Source organism: Sparus aurata, chromosome 13 (assembly GCF_900880675.1).
Source record: "Sparus aurata chromosome 13, fSpaAur1.1, whole genome shotgun sequence".
Taxonomy (NCBI): Eukaryota; Metazoa; Chordata; class Actinopteri; order Spariformes; family Sparidae; genus Sparus; species Sparus aurata.
In genome coordinates, this window is record NC_044199.1 from 30,059,533 (window position 1) to 30,080,139 (window position 20,607).

General features: G+C 39.4%; 4 protein-coding genes across 4 annotated transcripts; 2 read left to right on the plus strand and 2 right to left on the minus strand.

The window, feature by feature from the left end:
* Positions 1-956: 956 nt before the first annotated feature.
* Positions 957-1,532, minus strand: LOC115593599 (histone H3). Its single transcript, XM_030437183.1, has one exon. The coding sequence runs from the start codon at positions 1,416-1,418 to the stop codon at positions 1,008-1,010; it is 411 nt and encodes a 136-aa protein (XP_030293043.1). The 5' UTR covers positions 1,419-1,532; the 3' UTR covers positions 957-1,007.
* Positions 1,533-7,305: 5,773 nt separating this feature from the next.
* LOC115593611 (histone H4) lies at positions 7,306-7,710 on the plus strand. Its single transcript, XM_030437199.1, has one exon. It carries the CDS (start codon positions 7,346-7,348, stop codon positions 7,655-7,657), a length of 312 nt encoding a protein of 103 aa, XP_030293059.1. The 5' UTR covers positions 7,306-7,345; the 3' UTR covers positions 7,658-7,710.
* A 580-nt stretch (positions 7,711-8,290) lies between these two features.
* On the minus strand, positions 8,291-8,743 carry LOC115593604 (histone H2B 1/2-like). Its single transcript, XM_030437190.1, has one exon. The coding sequence runs from the start codon at positions 8,702-8,704 to the stop codon at positions 8,336-8,338; it is 369 nt and encodes a 122-aa protein (XP_030293050.1). The 5' UTR covers positions 8,705-8,743; the 3' UTR covers positions 8,291-8,335.
* Positions 8,744-11,055: 2,312 nt separating this feature from the next.
* LOC115593587 (uncharacterized) lies at positions 11,056-16,719 on the plus strand. The gene is made up of 2 exons (XM_030437171.1): positions 11,056-11,354; positions 12,467-16,719. Exon 2 carries the CDS (start codon positions 12,545-12,547, stop codon positions 15,200-15,202), a length of 2,658 nt encoding a protein of 885 aa, XP_030293031.1. The 5' UTR covers positions 11,056-11,354; positions 12,467-12,544; the 3' UTR covers positions 15,203-16,719.
* The last annotated feature ends 3,888 nt before the right edge of the window (positions 16,720-20,607 follow it).

Sequence of the window (20,607 nt, forward strand, 5' to 3'; positions counted from 1 at the left end):
TATATATATATATATAATAATCAGGGGACAGTTTGGACTCTCAAATATTGTCTTTTACAGGATTGTACCTATGTGCAACTTAAAAACATTTTGATTCTATTCGGAATTCTATACTCATATAAGTATGTAAGCCACCTTTATTTACATAAGATCAAGACGATTTCTAATAAAAATATAAGTGCACTTTCTATCAAGTATAGAAACCCAAACAAAAAACAAACGACAGAATAATGACATAGAGGACAATTGGGAAAATTATCTTTTAAACTGACAAATATCATGCTTGTGATTCATGACATGTCTGTTTCATTTTGTTTAATATTCCTGAAATATTGTCTACAGTGAAGTTAAAGTGTAATAGGCTATAAAGCAAACCTCTTTACATGTCTTTCTGGTAGTATAATTATTGTGTGTATATAAATATCAAAGATTTTATTTATTATTACACTAATATACACTTCACCAAATTACATAGGTATATTGGGTTATTCTTGCTTGTCGCTTGATTTTGTACTGTGTTTTGTGAATATTTTGGTCACCAAAAATAATAATAATGCATATCGATGAACACACACACACCCATATCCCTAGATGGGTAGTGAAGTTATGTATTTTTTCCCAATCATTTTCTGATATGCTTAGCTGTGTTTTGTATTCTGGAGGGTGCAGATGTAATTTAACCAGTTCTTCCTTTGGGATCAATGAAGTTCCTTTTGATGTCTATTAACCACCTCATTAATGTGCTTTGAGTTATGCTAGACTAAAGTCATGCTGTGTTACAGGCTCATTTTAACATACATGTCTTTTATGTAGTTTATAAATTTGGCTGACATGTTGACTCTGTATAAGTAATAAAAAATAAAAATACAGTGAGGGAATCAATACTGCTGATTTATGTTGATTCTGATCGTATCGTTAATGTGGTCGTAAAGGACATGTTACTCTCACAGTGTAAGTGTGTGGCTCTTAAAAGAGCCGTTGTGTTGTTAAACAGATGTGGGGTCAGTTTAAGCTCTCTCTCCACGGATGCGGCGGGCCAGCTGGATGTCTTTGGGCATGATGGTGACCCTCTTGGCGTGGATGGCGCACAGGTTGGTGTCCTCGAACAGGCCGACCAGGTAAGCCTCGCTGGACTCCTGCAGAGCCATGACGGCGGAGCTCTGGAAGCGCAGGTCGGTCTTGAAGTCCTGGGCGATCTCCCTGACCAGGCGCTGGAAAGGCAGCTTGCGGATGAGCAGCTCGGTGGACTTCTGGTAGCGACGGATCTCTCTGAGAGCCACGGTACCGGGCCTGTAACGATGGGGCTTCTTCACTCCGCCGGTGGCCGGGGCGCTCTTACGGGCAGCCTTGGTGGCGAGCTGCTTCCTGGGAGCTTTACCTCCGGTGGATTTACGGGCTGTCTGCTTGGTTCTCGCCATTGTAGCTCAACTGTCTCCTCTGTGTTCACAGATAAAGAATCGATGCTGTCTGACGGCAAACAGCGGCTTTATAAAGACACCGCTGGAGTGACGTCAGCACCGAGAGACTCCCGCGCTGTAAGCTGATCAACTATTGGAGAGAACATTTCAAAGTAACCAATCCTACACAGAGAAAGTTACTCTGTGAGTGAGGACCTAACAGACAGGAAATGATTAACATTTCTGATACCAGTGTTTAAAACAGTTTGTCCGCCATTATCAAATATAAGTCCTGCACATGGTATAAGGCCTGTTTGAAGACAAGTCCACCTACACTACATCACCTAAATCAGAAATGTTAATGAAGTTATCTTTGTATACAACTTCCAGAAACATGTATGTACTGTGGACACTGTATGCTGAAAGTCTTTGCTGCTTATTATATATAAATTTTTTTGCATATTTCTAAAGTGTATATATATAGTATAGATAGTGTATATATCTATTTATTTGCACTAAATTGTCCTGTTCTTGTGCTGTCTTTTGTTGTACTGTTGTTGTTATGTGCGGTGTCCTTGAGTGCTTTGAAAGGTGCCCTAAAAAAAAATGCATTATTATTATTATTATTATATGTTGTTTTTATGTGTTCAGCTTTGTTTTTAGCCAAAAGTTGATTTCCAGATTCCTGAGATTTTTAAAACGTATTTTGTAGTCAATTATGATTCTGATCATGTAATCAAACATTTTTTAAGGGAGTCTCGTTTCCATTTGCCACTGTCTTCCTCCTCCAAAGAGGTAGCCTATATTACTTACTGTTTACTAGATTTGTAAAATTTGACATGTTCACTGTCAATATGCTTTATTCTGTCATACATTTGATGTATGAAAATCATTTGAAAATGTGTGTTCAAACAGCTGCTTGAAGGTAAGGTGCATATCAGACAAGAGCACACAGGATGCACTTTTAAATAGGAAAACAAGACAGGCGTTTACATTGATGCCGCGAAAACTGACCCTTTTTACAAGGATAGGACAATCTTAATGTATTGTACTTAATGCCGAATTTACAAGAAGGCAGCAATGATATAACATTTGCCATTGCTGTTTCACAAAGTTGGTTAAGTTTCTCCTCATGATGCAACGACTCTTAAAATGGCTCGATTTGTAAGTGAGACTGGGATAATGACGTTACAAGACATCACTTTTTTTTCTCTCTCTCATTCTCTCTCTCTCTCTCTCTCTCTCTCACACACACACACACACACAGCAGTATTACCTTTTGCAACAACTGTGTGAAATAGAGGAAACAACAGTTATTTTCATTCATCATTTATAATGTGAAAAGGTGTGAGATATATTTTTTAAGGGAGCCAGAAGTGAGCATTGCCCTGGTTCCTTCAACAAAAATCTTTAAAAAAAAATTAATTGGAGTTTGGAATATTAGAATTGGAATACTCGTGGCAAAGACATGTTTTTGATCATTTTTTTGTTCAGCAGGTTCTCTTCACAGATGAACACCAACTTTGTGATCTTTGAAGTACAAATTCAATCTCTAGCAGTAAAAAGCTATTGTTAGGCTGTAAACATAATGAGAAGTATGAACTTGCTGTTGATCAGTGTTGTCAGAGTGGGACGAGAAAAATACGCAAAGATCCTTGATATTCATGTGCCGTTTACACACAAACACATCTTTATACTATTGGTTGTGCCATTGACTTCACTGGTTGAAGTTCACCAATGTTGAAGTCAGCATAGCCAACACAGCAATTTATTTATCCACTGCACATGTTGAATTTGTGTTTGAGAGAGAGCAAAATAAAATAAAGCGCTCATGTGTATTTAGTGCAGACTTGTATGTCATAAGTGATCTATTCCTGTCATAAGTGACCTATTCATATTTATATGTTCATGTGTCAGTGTGAGTGTTAGATGGTCTGTGTTGTGTGTTTTGTGTTGAGTTACTCGGCCATAGAAGAGAGGGGGATCAGGGGATGGAGAGGGGGGGCTTCAGCTGGAGGATGAATGACAGGGGGGTGTTGACAATTTGTTTGGCTTCTTGGATGGTTCTCTGGAGGGCAGGGTTGTTTATTGCTGTACTTAAATATCTTAGGACTATTACTTGGTGTCTCTGTCTGATGGTCTGGATGCCGGTTATTCTGTGAATGTAGTGGTTGCTGATATAATTTGGGAGACGGTGAGCCAGTTTTAGTGCTTTATTTTGTATGACTTGGAGGCGTTGTATCTGGTTGTCAGTGAGGGTGATCCAGGCGGGGACGGAGTATTCAAACAGGGGTCGGATGTAGGCTAGATAGACTTTGATTATTGTTCAGAGTGATGCGCCATGCTTTCCGCGAGGGCTTTGAGATGGTTCAGTCTGATGTTTCCTTTTTGTTCCAGTTTTGTGATGAATTTGGTCCAGGTCATGTTGCTTTGAAAGGTTACTCCGAGGAAAGTTGCTTCGTTGCTGATGCTGATTTGTTGGTTGAATAATGAGAGGTTGTTGTTGAGCTGTAGGTGTTGATTTTTGGTGAAGATGACACATTGGGTTTTGACAGGGTTAAGTCTGATGCGCCACATGCTTGACCAGGTTTCTATTTCTGTTATGCAATGTTGGAGTTTATTGGCTGCTAGTTGTGGAGATTTTGAGCTGGACCAGTAGCAGAGATCGTCGGCAAACTGAGAAACTTTGGCTATGGTGGCTGGCGGGTAGTAGATGTCTGAGGTATAGATGAGAAACAGAAGTGGACTGAGAACTGCGCCTTGTGGTACTCCTGCTCGGGGGGTGAACGGTGTTGAGATAGCTGAGTTGACTTTGACCTTGATGTGGCGGTTGTTGAGGAAGTTGGAGATGATGGATTGGCAGGGTTTGGGGAGTTTGAGGTTGGTGTCCAGTAATCTGTATATGAGACTGTTATGCCATACTTTGTTAAATGCTTTTTCGATGTCGAAGAATATTGCTAGGGTGATTTGTTTTTTTAAAGCTTCTGTAGATGTCTTCGGATAGACGGAGAATGTTGTCTGTTGTTGCTCTGCCTTTTCTGAAACCTCCCTGATGGATACCGATGAGACCTATTGATTCAATGTGATTGCTGAGTCGGGAGGTGATGATTCTTTCAAAGAGTTTTCCGATGTGGCTGAGGAGGCTAATAGGGCGGTAGCTGGTGACATCGTGGGTTTTTTTTTCCGGGTTTGTGGATCATGGTGACGAGTGCAGTTTTCCAGGGTGAAGGGAAGTGGCCGGTGGTGAGGCAAGTGGTGTAGAGCTGTCCAAGGTGCGGAAGATAGTGATGGTGTCTTCTCCCAGTGCTTTATTTTTCATCAAGTGCAGTTGTATTTCTTTGGTGGTGACAGGCCTTGTGAGGAGGTGGTGCTCTGTGGGGGGGTCGATTCTATTTGTCTGTGATGATTTGTGTTTTGTGATTTCCTTGTCCACCAGGGGCCCGTTGCACAAAAATAGGATTAAGACATCCAGGATAAGTGAGTGAGCTGAGCTCAAGGAATCCAAAACAAGAGCGTCCAGGCTTAATTGGTTGCACAAAGACCAAGCCAGGATGAGCAGACACGGATTCATCAAGCCAGGTGAAACCAATCCTGGATAAGTGCGTGCTCACGGCTCCCTCAAATAGACCCCGCCACCGATCACAGATTCACTGATTCACCATGGCAAGTAGAGCGGCTTACTTTTCCCCGCCAGAGGCAGAAATCCTCATAGAGGCATACGAGGAGGTAAAAGACATAATTAAAAAGAAAGGCAACACCGCCACAGTGATAAAGCAAAGAGAAAAAGCATGGCAAAGTATTGCTGACCACCTGAATGCGTAAGCAGTGCACAATTACACACTCACTGCTCCGCTGAAACATCACAATTACAAAACACAGTTGTATTCTGATTATGAATCAGTTGAATTTTTATTGAAATGGACTGCAGATATGAGTGAAACTGTGTAAATGTAACTCCATCAGACTGTATAACTCTTTGATAAATAGATGAGCTAATAATAATAATAACCACCTCCGGCGCCAAATACAACTGGCAGATATAGATATGCAGTACAAGAAGAAAAAGATGGAAAACCTTGCACTGGAGTCCGAAATAAAAAAGAGGACAATTAGAAAATTAGACCTTAGAATAAAAAAACTTGAGCGGGAGGTGAGTTATGCCTTCAATGCACACTGTATGCTGACTGTAACACACATGTATTAATCATTATTCTCCTTTCCTCCCCCCCAGCTCCAAGAAGATGACACATCTTAAATAAAAAAAATGGAAGGTCAATCCTTGTAAAGTCAAGTGAGCATATAGCCTGTAAGAAGGCCCAACACGTTGTGTTCCTTTCTGCTCTGACAATGGGGAGTGAAGGACCAATATGTGTTGAATTATTTTAGTTAATATGCAGGCTTTAAATTTCAGTTAAATATGTCCTGCAGTGGTAGAGCAATTTGTGTGTTTTTTTTAATTTTATTTGTTTTATTATTAATTTAATTTAAATTGATTTGGCTTCTTATGATGTTTGTGCTGTATACTGAAGCTTGCAGGGAGGCTACTGCATCCATTCATTTGTCTGTTAATTTGATGTGTATGGATTTGTCCTGCATTTATTTCAGTGTGCAGACATGTGGGGTGTATTATATACAGACCTTTGAATGTGTATTTATCCTTGTGTTGTATAATGTGTATTTATCCTTGTGTTGTAAAATATGCTTTGATTCTGTGCTTTCCATCTTGTAGAGTCACTGTGTGACTTCAGTTTTGAAAGGAGCTGATGGTTTACCTGTTTTGCTTTGTCCTTATTCAATAAAGGAACATAATGTTACACATTGATGTGTATTTATATTTATATGGGATGTGTATTTTATACGACAGAGTATTCGGGCCACACTGAGGAAGAAAGAAAAAGTCATACATTTATGAGACTGGTTCTTTCTGCGGAAAAGATGCTTTTCTTTGCATATTCTTTTTAAAGTCCCGATACAATGTGATGCTGATGTGCTCCACAGCCCTCATTTTAACAACTCTCCTCCTCTAAAACAACGGGTTACAATATTATGACTTTATTCTTGTAAATGTATGACTTTATTCTCGAGGGCTGTGATTGTTTTTATTCTTTCTCTGTGGCCCTAATATTCCGTCATTTTATATATAGCTTTATAGTCTATGGGAAACTGTAAATTATCTAATGATAGCAACATCATCTAAAATCATAATTTATCCAAAATGATTGAAATTAATGATCACAAACGTTTAAATAATGACAGTGGGTCTAGTTATATGTGATAACAATGTGTAGTGGGCAGTGGAATAACTATTGGTTTCCATTTGTGGTGACTGCTGACTGAGATAAGGGATAAGATTAAATAGATCCTGGAACTTAGCCTGGTCTGGAGCAGGCTAGCTCCACAGAATAAATCTCCATGGTAACTTATACCATTATCCTACTGCCCCCTATCCCGCTTTTGTGCAACCGGATCACGGATAAATTGAGCCAGGATAACCAAGATATCCCGGCTTAATCCCTTATCCTAGTTTTGTGCAAGGCCCTAGGTCTTTCCATGTGTTGTCGAAGTGAGTGTCTTGGGCATGAGTGGATGTTTTCAAGATGGTTACGGAAGAGTGTGGCCTTTTCTTTATCGTCTGTGATGATTGTGCCAAAGGATTTGAGTGGGGGGGGTGGAGTTACTTCACCTCTAAAGTTACACCCCAAAAACACCGGTGGAGTTTATATGACCTACATTAACTCATTTTCTAAGTATTTAAGTTATAGATATGAAATGTGAGGACGTTCAAAAGGTACTTTCACTTTCAGCTGCTGAGGATGTAGGAAGGACCGTTGAGTCTGGCCCCGCCCACCAAACCTACCCTCCTTCTTCCTTTACGTCCGCAGAAACACTTTAAATACAGAGTGCCTTCAGCCCAGCAGCACATTCGACTTTGTTGAATTCTAGCAAACATGAGCGGAAGAGGAAAGGGAGGCAAAGGACTCGGTAAAGGAGGCGCCAAGCGTCACCGCAAAGTTCTCCGTGATAACATCCAGGGAATCACCAAACCAGCTATCCGCCGTCTGGCTCGCCGCGGTGGAGTGAAGCGTATCTCTGGTCTGATCTACGAGGAGACCCGCGGTGTGCTCAAGGTGTTCCTGGAGAACGTCATCCGTGACGCCGTCACCTACACCGAGCACGCCAAGAGAAAGACCGTGACCGCCATGGACGTGGTGTACGCTCTGAAGAGGCAGGGTCGCACCCTGTACGGCTTCGGAGGTTAAACCTCATCCCGACTAGTGAATCTGAAACCAACGGCTCTTTTAAGAGCCACCCACCCACTCTGAAGAGACTGTTCCCATGTACTAGTTCTCTATGAAAACATGCATGTATTATGTACAGATAGTAGTTGCACACAGTCCATAAAGCAAAACAATACGATATACCATCTTGTGGCAATTAACATATACGAGTCTCTAATGTAGTGTTCTACTGATGTTTGGTTAGTACTTTTCCTCTCCAAGTTGACAAACATGCACCAAGAAACCATCCATGTGAAGTTCTCATTGGCCCTCGTACAGAATCATAACATTCCCCAGAATGTAAAGATGTTGCATTACCTGAACCCACATAAACCAACTTTATTTGTTTTGTGAAATACCCCTAAAATTTGAGTAGGAACCTGATTTCATGTACAATATAAAACAAGAGAACCTTATGGGACATGTTAGGGGTCTTTGAAAGATTCTTTCAAACCAAAACTAGAGTCAGAATGTAGTGTCCCATCGTGTCTGTAGTACTTATTAAGTTGAATCAAGTAGTTTGAGACAGTTAACACTACAGAAATATCTTCTTACACTTGGGTTTGTTAAAACACCTGTGGTCACGTATAATCGGAATGAGGCTCTTAGAGGTTGTGTGTGGCCCTGAAAAGGACCTTTGTGTTGATGGTTTCAGAGGGTTTACTTGGAGCTGGTGTACTTGGTCACAGCCTTGGTGCCCTCAGACACGGCGTGCTTGGCCAGCTCCCCGGGCAGCAGCAGGCGGACGGCGGTCTGGATCTCCCTGGAGGTGATGGTGGAGCGCTTGTTGTAGTGAGCCAGACGGGAGGCTTCACCGGCGATGCGCTCAAAGATGTCGCTCACGAACGAGTTCATGATGCCCATGGCCTTGGAGGAGATCCCGGTGTCGGGGTGGACCTGCTTCAGGACCTTGTACACGTAGATGGCATAGCTCTCCTTCCTAGGTCTCCTCCTCTTCTTGCCGCCCTTGGTGGCCTTAGAAACGGCTTTCTTGGAGCCTTTCTTCGCTGCTTTGGGTGGATCAGGCATGATGTTTTCGTTTGCGCAATGTAAACGAGTATTACTGTACTAGTCCGACCGCTTTATATATCCGTGTCTGATGCAAACACAGCTATGCCGTTGCTCTCACGCGATTGGCTGATTGTTGTGTTCCACACTGAGCATGCGCGGACACGAAACACTCCTGAACTCTTCAGCTTTGACTCAACATCTGTTTCACATGTCAGGCAGAAAGACCAGTTTGTTACGTGACTGTGTGCCAACAAAAAAACTGCAGCTGGTTAAATTACAAAATATTCAAACTTAACGACAATAAATCCCACTATATGTTACCCTTTTTATAGCCTATACGTGTTGAATTAGTTTTACAAATGTCATAGAAATATGCTATTTATTTGCATGAAAGAGGCACTATTCAGTTTCGTAGAAGAATTTCAAACTCTGAATTTTAATATTTACAATAATAATGACACTTAGAAATACACATTTCTCTCCATAAGGGAATAAACAAGCTGTTCCCAGATGAAAATAAAGTCAAACACTGTTTGAAGCTAGAAAGGTGGCAGGGTCTGCCACATATAAACAAAGTTAAACAGTATGAAATTCTGTTGATCTTTAAAGTCAGTTTGTTCATTCAGTTTATGACAAAAGTTGATTTTTTAGTTTCATTCCCTACCTGTCAAATGATGACGCTCTAGGTTTATGACCCGTCCTATAATCACAGTGGATTCGGTTTTGACTTGTTGGCAATGAGACTCAAAAAATCTAATTATTTAACAGAAAGCACCTTTAAAAGTCTGTCCTGATATAACACCACATCAACTGTGGGTATTAGATTAGAGAACCCCTCAGAGACTCTTTAGAGGACAACAATGTACATATGTTAAATAGGAAGGACAGATGGTTTGAAAGAGGAGTGAAGGGGGCTATTTACATCTCAGAGAGGAACCATACCACAACTTAACCCCCGCCGACGGTGCCAACAATGCTGTCCAACGAGTGTGATCACATCAGCCAGGAGGACAAATGATTCTAGTGTATTAGGCCTGAGCTATTTGAAGCACTGCAGGCAAATACATTGTTCTACATCAGGGTGTGGAGGAGTGGAGCTGGTTGAAGACCAGTCAGGCTGCTGGATTGTGGATGAGCTGCAGAGGCCGAATGGTACAAAACCCAACCAGGCAAGTTGAGATGAATCATCGACATGATTTTGTTTTTGAAGATTTACTATTTGAGAAGCCTGGCTTGAACGTAGTAGCCTGGGTTGAAACCCGAACCACTAACGTTGCCCCTGTTATAACACATAAAGCAACCCGACAGCTGTTTTGTGGTCAGAAAAGTTTTAAACATTTCCTAATGACACAAAAATCACTTACAATCTCTGATTGTAAGTGATTTTTGACACAAAAAATCACTTAAAAAATCACTTACAATCACTGATTGTAAGTGATTTTTGTGTCATTGATTGTAAGTGATTTTTGTGTCAATCTCTGATACAGTGAGTGGAGGTTTGCACCTTGAAACCTGGCAGTTAACACAGAGAAGAAGAACAAGAAGAATATGGATTATATCAGTATTGTCTCAAAGGTAATCAATGCATTAGGTCCCTGGTTTGAAACCAGCTGGACATGTTTATTTGCCGTCCCAAAGTGAAATTTATGAACAGGACAAATCTGCCAGATAATGTTATTAGATATATAAATGGCTATACATACACACACACACACACACACACACACACACATATATATGTGTATATATATATATATATATATATATATATATATATGTATATATATATGTATATGTATATGTGTATATATATATATATATATATATATATATATATATATATGTATATATATATGTATATGTATATATGTATATATATATATGTATATGTATATATATATATATATATATGTATATATATATATATATATGTATATATATATATATATATATATATGTATATATATATATATGTATATATGTATATATATATATATATATATATGTATATATATATATATATATGTATATATATATATATATATATATATATATGTATATATATATATATGTATATATATACTGTATATGTCACAGCAACACCATCAAAACATCAGTTTTAATCATGATGGCACTTATCTAAAATTAGACATCCCCCTAATATAGGGATAAGATGCACACTGTTAGTTGCACAGTGTTAAAAGTACCCCAAATATATTTATACTTGAGTAAAAGTATAATGTTTAGATTTTACTCCAAGTCTTTCGATTCCATCAACATCCACCACATGTGCGTGACACTTTCCTATGTGTTCCTGAACACAGCACCGTCACATGATCGGCCCGAGACCAGACATACATGTGTTTCGCTTGTCGCTTTGATTCAATCTAATCCATGAAACAAGTTAAAAGCGCTAAATGAGCTTCATACGTCATTTGCACGTTGCTTCGTGATGCTTTCTGAACAGACCGAGTAACAGCTCATTACTGGTGTCCTCCAACGCTGGGGTTTCCGATGCGTCCCTGAAGGCGGCCTTCAGAGGAAGTTTGGATGTGTTGCAGCGCTGCAGCTTCACATGGCACAAGTTTCTGTCTCTAGAAACATCGAGACAACAAACCTCACCGCAATTCTTCCACCTCCAGATAATGGCTTTATGCTCCGGTCTTTGGTAAGTGCTCAAATGATGACACTCTTTGCTGAATGATTGATTAAACTGATTGATGAACCGCTTCTGTCCACATGCTATCGTTAGCTTTACTTTGAGGGGCTAATGTCAGCCTTAACGCCGATTTCGGTGGGTTTTTTAGTTTTGAAAACACGTGTGCAGCTTCGTTCTCAGCAGACAACACTGTCAGTAGCGAGCGGTGGTCCCGTTTCACGTATTAACCCTCAGGTTTTCATATAAACGGAGTATTTGTGGACTTCAAAACAGAAGTTGTGTTTGCGTGGCGGCCATCTTGTTGCGTCCAGGTCCAGTTGGTAAAAATGCAACTCGCAAACCTTACTGGGAAATAAAGCGTTTTTTAAACTTAAATCTTACTTTTAACAGAAAACATAATGCAAGAGTGTTGAGAGTGCGTGCACTCGTAACTGACTATGTATAGTTGACAATTCGAAATTAATTACTAAATTCAAATAGAGTGAAAGTAAACAAATGGACAAAGAAAAAAATACAATGATACAAAAAATGTATGTGTGCTCTCCAGTCTTGAGTGTTAAACCTCTCTGTCTTGAATAAAAAGTTTGTTATCCAAGTATAACGTTTCTGACACGGTTCATGCATTTTAAATAAGGGTTTAATTCTGTGTAATTCTAATATCAGTATGAATTATCAACGAAAGTGGAGTTTTAGTTCATCTATCTATTGCAAATGCACAATTTTGCTGTAGTAGTTGGCCTGATGGTCAGAAAAAGTGACAAACTGTAGCTTTTTTCACATAAAGTGATCTAATAACCCCAACTCACTCACATAACATATTTGAAATTCCTGTTGATATTGTAAAGGCTAATCTATTAATGGGTCATATGTATGTAAATGTATTGAAGATGCTTGCGGTTTTAACTATTATATATTGATAATAATATATTAATACACCTGAGCAATAGTGAGATGATTGATAAGAAATAATAAAGCTGTGCGACACAAATTTAGTTTTTCATTTCCCAATTTTTTTTTCTAGAATTCCTTCCATGTTGTTATTGTCCATAAGGTTTTAGGATTATAAATACTTCTGCTGTGTTAAATAACTAATTCAAGCTCAATGTTTCTTGTGTACACAGACTGAGAAGATGATGCAGTAACAGTCGCAGTTGCTTGGAGTCTGTTCTGAGGACTTTTGGGGGGATTTAGATATCACCATGGATGGTATGAATGACTACATCTGGCAGCGCCGCATCCAACATGGCGTCAGGTATCAGAAAGGTGTGGTCCCATTTCCGGAGTCGGTTGAAATTGGACTGGAGTTCAACGCGGCACTGGAAAGGAAGGAAAAGTTAGATGAGAGTCTGCTGTCAGCTGGCGTGATGGTGGATATTTGTGACTTTGCCAAAACAGTGACTAAGTCCGAGAAGTACTTCCTATTCGAAATGCTAGAGTTCAACTTCGACCTCGGCGTGGACAAGGACAATGACAAGCAGTGCTATGCATATGCATCAAGAATTCACAATAAAATAAAAATTTTGAAGGATCAAATCAAGTGTAAACCTCGTAGATTTACAGAAACATTTTTGCTGCCTAACCAAAACACTATTATGAGGTTCACTCAGCCAAAGAGTGGGCAAGGCTACTGCCCTAAATGGAACAAAGTTGTAGATGCGTCGGTCCTCACTGACGGCAGCAAGAACGGCCAATCTTCAGAAAATCAGATGGCGGAGAGTAACGGAGCTGTGAGCAGTTTGTGCGTCATAAAGAGACGAGGAGGAACAAAGCTAATCGGAGATGCTTACCCTTTCTGTAAAGAACTTGGTGTCACTCTGATTTTCCAGTCAGATGATCCACTGAGACAGAAACTAGACCGAAGTCTTGTGACCAACGGTGTGATGATGGAGCTTTTAGACTTTTCCAAAGTGCTTTGTGGAACTCACACTGCGATAGTTTGTGACTTGGTCAAGCAAAACTTCGGTCTTGAGATGGATAAAATGCAGTTCCGTATGTGTGTGTCTAAGCTGATGGAGCGACGATACGTCTGCATAAATACCATGTCCAGGGACGCTTTCAGAAAGGAGCCTTTTAAAGTCCCAACGAAGAAACTGGAGCAGAATTGTAGAAAGAGGAAAAAACCTGACACAGACTCTGAAGAAGTAAGAAGACTCACAGAAGCCAGCGAGGGATGGGGAACTCTGACAAACGGGGACGACGATGGTGACCTTTCATACATGTGTCCCGTTGATTTTGAGACAGAAATGCAGTCAGGAACGGAAGCAAAACCAGATAAAATGATGATTGGAAGTTGTTTCACGGGAACAGCTGCAGAACCAGCGTCTGCAGTGGCTTTGGTAAAGGCTGCACAGAAGAGACAAAAGCTTCCTCTTCTTCCTCCTCGTCCAAACAGCCACCACGCTAGTTTATTTAAACCTTGTCCAAAGACCATATCAACCCTGAGAGTCTCAGATCTGATGTCTGAAGATAAAAACGAGGAGAAACGTGTAAAAGATCTGAAACAGAAGCTGTGGATGAGGCGTGCAACTCGCTCGAAACAAATCCTTAAGTCGTGCAGAGTGAACGATTTGTTTTCCAACTGCAGGAAGATCGCTTTGGACTTCAACGTTGGTTCAGGAAACAAACAAAAAGTGGATCTGAACCTGCTCACCAACCACGTGTTGTGGGAGGTTTATAGGTTTGCCAACTCATTGAAAAAAAGTGCACAGAGTTTCTTATTAGAAATTCTGGGCTTGAACTTCAACTTTGTCCCCACAGATGAGATGCAGCAGCGTAATTTAATATCTTACATGATGTCAAAGGAGAAGATTCTTCAGAGCAACCCTGATAGATGGAAAATGGAGTTTCTCAGCAGACCCTTTCGGTTCCCTGAAGTTTACAACATAGTTGACGCGACAAGCGAGTGTCACGCGGGGATGACGCAGGAGCTGGATGTGGAACCACCGGCTTCGGCTACAAACCAGCAGATGGATGTGGAGCCACACCAGTTTTGTAACCAGTTAGGTCTCGACCTTTGGTCGACAGAACAACGTTTGGCGAATCAGAAGCTTGATCTGAATGTCCTGACCTCGGGCGCCGTGTTTGAAATATTCAGCTTTGTCAGAGAGCTTTGTGGAGAAGTCCATGAGATAGTTAATGACATCCTTGAGCACAACTTTGAAGTTGATCTTCGAAGTGGTGGAATGGCAGCTGCAAAGGTGATCCAGAGATGGTGCACAACACATCGATTCTTGATAAAAAATCGCTACAAATCACCAAACGCACAAAGGTGGTTAAACACTGTTGTCCCTCTGAATGGTGATGGGAAGATTGGTCCAAAACCACTGACTCGCAACCACCGGGAGGATCTGGATACAGAAGACGTGAAGCCGAGTAGACAGGCTTTGGATGCAAAGATGCAACAGGTGAAAAAAGTCAACAGCTATTGCATCTGCAAAAAGATTGGACTGGACCTCCAGATCAATAGAAAGTCAGAACCCAAAAAGAAACTCGATTTGCAATTGCTGACGAGAGGAGCCCTCCTGGAGATCCACCAGTACGTAGAACAGAACTCCAAGAGATACGTACCCTCTCTGTACGAGATTCTTGAGTACAACTTCGATCTGAGTCCCCTGAAACATGGGAAGGTGGAGTTTGCCTGGTCCATCGCATCTAAGGCGATCGTTATAGCAGACAAAATCAGCAGAAAGGGAGATTATCTGAACAAAGTATTTGAGTTGCCCTTCGAGGTCTCACAGTGCTCGCAGATCAAAGAGGAACCAGAGGACGAATTCAGCGAGCCGGACCTTCACGATAACTCTGGTGTCATGTTTGTTCGGGAACTGAAGGCTGTTGACATTGAAGTTGAGATTGAGTAAACTTGAAACTCGCCGCTCTGTTGAGAATATCCTGAGATGTTTTCTCTTTTTCCTTGTGGGTCCGCTCTGTCAGGAACATCGGCAAGCACCAGATGTGGGTAGATTTTCTTTGGTTGCACACTGACACATTAATGTTTGTATCAAAACAGTCCTGTAATTACAAAAAAAGTGTTATGGTGCATTCAGGCGCACCTTCTACGATGGATCTACAGGAATTGGCCACATGGGCTGTTAAAAATGAACTTTTTCTTATTTTTCCTTTGTTGAAACACATTGGGTTACATCTGTCACTACTGTTTTAGTGCGGACATTACAGCATTTAAATTTAAAAATGGGATGTTAAATCATCATTGTATCCCCTTTATTTCTCCATATTCAGACTTTAACCATATATCTCAGAAACCAATTCATTTAATTCCTAATGTTAAGGTTAAAGGGCTCCTTTTTACAGTTTTCAACTCTAAGTGTCTGAGAATCTTTCAGATCCAAGCAAAGTTGTAGTTGTAATAAAAAATATCCCAAATAAAGCCAATATTGTACTGAAATGAAATGGAAATCAAATCAATTTTGGGAAATGAATGGGGAAAGGCAGCTCTGATGGAGCTGTAATATGCCAGAAAATCAATCAAAATCCCAAATCTTGTCTTCAAATGATCTGTTTTGTCCAACCATCAGTCCAGAGCAAAGAAAAGCAGCAAATGTTGACATTTGAGAAGCTAGAAATGGATCACGTTTTGAATTTTTGCATTTAAAAATTTGATCTCTATGATTGTTTCAGCGTTGTTTAGCGTTTTTGTTTTTTGTTTATAGTAGTATTGACCTACTAATTGATTTAGATGTAGCAGTATATGATTGTAGCACTAACAGTAGGTGTCAAAACTTCTAAATGTTTCGGTCAGAAGCCAATTTCTGGCCTGTAATGTTCGCAGAGGACTCAAATTGGGGAAAAAGAATAAAATCATAGATGTCATTTTAGCGGCTCAATGCGAACACTACTTTTCCAGCTAATAGCTTGGTTTGGTTTGGTTCCAAATCTGCTTGTCAAACATGAAAAGTGGACGGGAAAGTTCAACGGCATAAACGTGTTGTGTGTTATTTTCTTTCTGTTTCTTTGCCTTAAATCTTCCACGTGTTTGACACTAACAAATTATTTTTAAAAACTAAGTAGGAGCTGGGTTGTTTAATTACATGTTTATCTACAAAAGCAGCTCAATAGAGTCTTGATTGCTGAGCCTTATGTGATGAAGTAAAAAGTGGATCATGCCATGATTTGGGGATGTTTTGTATAAGATAAAAAAGTTGAATATTCCTGAAAAAACAAGCTGCTGAATGTCATTTTCTGGCCAAATGTGTGTGTGTGTGTGTGTGTGTATATATATATATAATCTTTTTTTTTTTCTACAAAAGTGGATACAAGCATTTTTTCCCACCTTGGTTGTACGTTTTTTGTTTTAATTATCATGTTCTGTTGAGACTTTCCTTTCGACTGCAAATTAAAGTGTCTTTAACATTCATTAGATGCTTGTTTGATTTTTCCCATCTTTCTCACTTACTTACCCAGAGAGCATATCGTATGTTCTTTTTACTGTACTGCAAGTTTTTGCAGGTTGTATTTGATTCTCAAACATGTCATTGTTTCAGGTAGCAGTGAAGTCCTTTTTTAAAAGTTTTGTTTTTGATCTGAAGTTGCATTACGAATATTGCAACCTTTAAAAATGTAAAAACTATAAGTTAGCTGTTAGCTATTAGTACAGTAGATTTTTTGGGGGGTGTAACGTTTGATGATGTTTAAATCATCAAAATTAAACCGCGTGAGAAGTTTAAGGGTAGAAATGTCTGATCAGTGGAACTAAAAACTACTCGGTGTCTGAATTATGACAAGAAGATGGTGATTTTTAAGATGTCATAAGACAAAAAGTATGGAACTCAATAACAAAAACAGAAGAGGGATATGACCTTCAATCAATAATCTGTCAATATCACATGAAAAACGACCAAACCTCAGAGCAACTGATGACACTGCTGAAAAGATGCAATTTGTTTCTAGATCATCCCGATCCTTAAATATAAATCAAGCTCATAAAGTACGTCAGAAACTGGGTTTACGTGTTGTACTTGAATAAGTGTACTTGGCTGGTTTCCACGTTTGTTCTGTGTCATGTAAGAAAAGTGTGTAAAATTCAAAAATACCAAATATCTCAAAGGACGTCTGGAATATTTCCACTTGATGTAATGAGATAAAAAAAGATGCTCCTGAACTGCAGCTTCTACTGTGAATCTAACATTAAATGAAAAGAATCAGCAGTGTGCCATCCCATAATAATAATGATAGACTTCACCACTTCATTATATTTGATTACATCACTAATACTGCACATTTAGAGTTAATGAAGCCAGCGTGCATTTAAATGATTCAATTCAAACATTAGCAATAATTACAAGAGACTTTAATGGATAATTGCGTTTCATTAGGCTGAATTTACTTTTTGTCTTCCCATCATGCTCTCTGTCACGACTCGTTTGTCTCCTGCCGGCTGAACCACATTAAACAGGCGTTGATAGTTTCGGTGAGAAGATGTCGCTGGAGCAGAAAACATGATTCTGATTGTCAAGCAAGCTGAAGTAAACTGAAGTTGTTTCTGTTCGGCGGTCACTAGATGGAGCCAGAGTCCGCGCTGACACGGCCGACTGACCCGCAGTCAGGAATCAGATAATCAGACTTTAATCATTCAACACGTTTCACACACATCAGAATGCAATTTAGAGACTTATGCACGCCGATTAGTAGTATCTGATTCTAAAGCACCATCCAAACCCTTCACATTAAAGACACTAAATCTGAACTCATCCTCTTCTCCCGCTCAGTATCAGGGCTCAGTTTGATAATCACCTCCTCGACCATCCACCTCCAACTTAACGCACTCAGCCAGAAATCTTGTTTTATTTTAATCAGATATTAAACTGCAAGTACGAGTAAAAAAAGGTTAAACCATTCTTTAATCAGCTACGTAATATTGCAAAAATCAGGGCATTGCTGTCATTCAGTGATTATTTAATCTCTCCTTCACTACTGTAACTCTCTGTACACGTCATCCAAGTTGTACAAAATACTACAGCTTGACTTTTAACAGGTTAAAAAACAAATGTGACCACGACGCTATTTTAGCATCTTGTTGCTGAACTGTGTCTGTTAGAACTGATTCTAAAACTACAAGCGACTGCGCTTTGGCTGTCAGAGCAGAAGCAGCGCCCCATTTTAAATCACTTATGTTATAAAACATTTATATAAAGTTGCTTTTATGAACTTATTAAGATGATTTTAGATGTTTTTTGTTGATCCAGATTTTACTTATTTTATTTCCCCGTGTTACTGTCGGCTGTTTATCTTTATATTTGCGATTACCACCGCAGTTACAATTATTAACGTTTTATTATTATTAAATGTATAATATGTATCAAAAGTGCAATTAAAAGTAAATTGTACAGATATTTATATGTACACTATGGGTTGTTTAATCATTAGATCTGATATTCAGCATTTTTCTGATCATCTGAAGCAGTTTTTACATCTTTTTTTATCCGAGTATTGAAGAGATAAATACATTCAAATGCAGCATGTAATCTGTAAAGTAACTAGTAACTGAAGCTATCAAATAAATGTAGTGGAGTAAAAAGTGCAAGATTTGCCTCCAGGTTTAGTGGCGTGGAAGTACAACATAGCAGGAAATGGAAATACTCATGTAAAGTACGTGCACTTCTAAATTACACGAGCACAGTATTTGAGTAAATATACTCAGTTACATTTCATCAGTGACTAGTTTAAACTGTCCACCTGCAGCAGCTCCGACAGTAAAATGCTGCTTTTATATTTATGCATCATTTTCAATCTAACAGCAGACATTTTACTGCTCAACCAGTATTTATACATGAAGCTGAGAATACTTGTGTACTTTTACTGCAGTTACTTATAGAGTACATTTACTGCAGAACGTTTGGTTTAACTTTTGATACTTTATATACAGGATACATTGATCCTGATAGTAATTCTGTACTGAAGATTTGAATGCAGGACTGGACCTTTTAATTCAATGCGGCGATGGAATGTAACGAAGTACATTTACTCAAGTACTGTACTTGTACTGCACATTTAAGGTACTGTACTTGAGTGTTTCCATTTTCTGCTACTTTACACTTCCACACCGTGATATTTTAGAGGCAAATGCTGTTCTTTTTACTCCACAATATTTAATTAACAACTATAAGTTACTAGTTACTTTGCAGGTTACACATTTTTTTTTCATGATTCCATCAGCAGTTGGATAAAAACAAATAACAGTGTTTCCACTAAACAAACAAACAACAAAAAGGATATTAGATCCAAAAATCTGTCGACCCATAGTTCACAGATATAAATACATATATACTTTACTTTTACTTTTGATACTTACGTAGATTTAATATCAGATACTTTAAGACTTTAACTCAACTATTAGTCACATGGATGACTTTCACTTTCACCAAAGTAATATTTCAACATGACATCTGTACTTTTAAGTAGGACTTTATGGTACTTAATTAACATCATTGCTTAAATTAAGGATGTAAATACTTCTTCAACTTCAACTTTGTCTCTTCAGGAAGTTATTGATTATTATTGCTGCTGGTTTTATTTCATATCGCCTCCCTCTCAGTCGGCGTCCACACCCGGTGAAGCTGCCAGTGCTCCCAGTTGTAACCCAGTTTGTCTCCCTGTGATGGATCTTGTGTTTCCTCACAGTTTATTATGAGTCTTAACCAAGTTTGTTCCTCTGTATTTTTTACCCTTTCTTCCTGCTCGTTCCCTCCATCCTGGCCTTAATTCGTCCTGCTTCATAGGCAGGATGTTCACTTCAGAAAGCAGAGCAACCAAAGCCTGGAAACACAGGGGGGAACGTATTAAAGCGAAGCCAAATCACGGTAAATACCTGCCTCTCTCTGCCTCCCTCCTCACAGTGAGTCAGCCCACTCAGACTGGCAGAGTGCTGCCCTTGTTATCCCTCTTCACACACTTGTTTAACACACACACACACACACACACACGCACACACAGAGAAGTGACAAACCTCGGCAGGATGAGATGGAGACGAATTGCACCGAGACAGAAACCAATAACAAGGAGTGAGACCGTCAGCCAGACTCACTCTTTATACTGAAACATTTATTTATATGCTCATTTTGAAAAGTCGATCCAGTACAGAGAAGATGTTGGAAACAGATTTTTAAATAAATAATCACATTAAGGCACCTGCTGCACTTCTTCTTCTTCTTCTTCTTCTTCTTCCTCTTCCTTTATTTCCTGCTGTCACCCTCCGTTACGTTCCTCCACTCCACCGGAAGGACCTAAAAATAAAGAATAAAAATAGTGG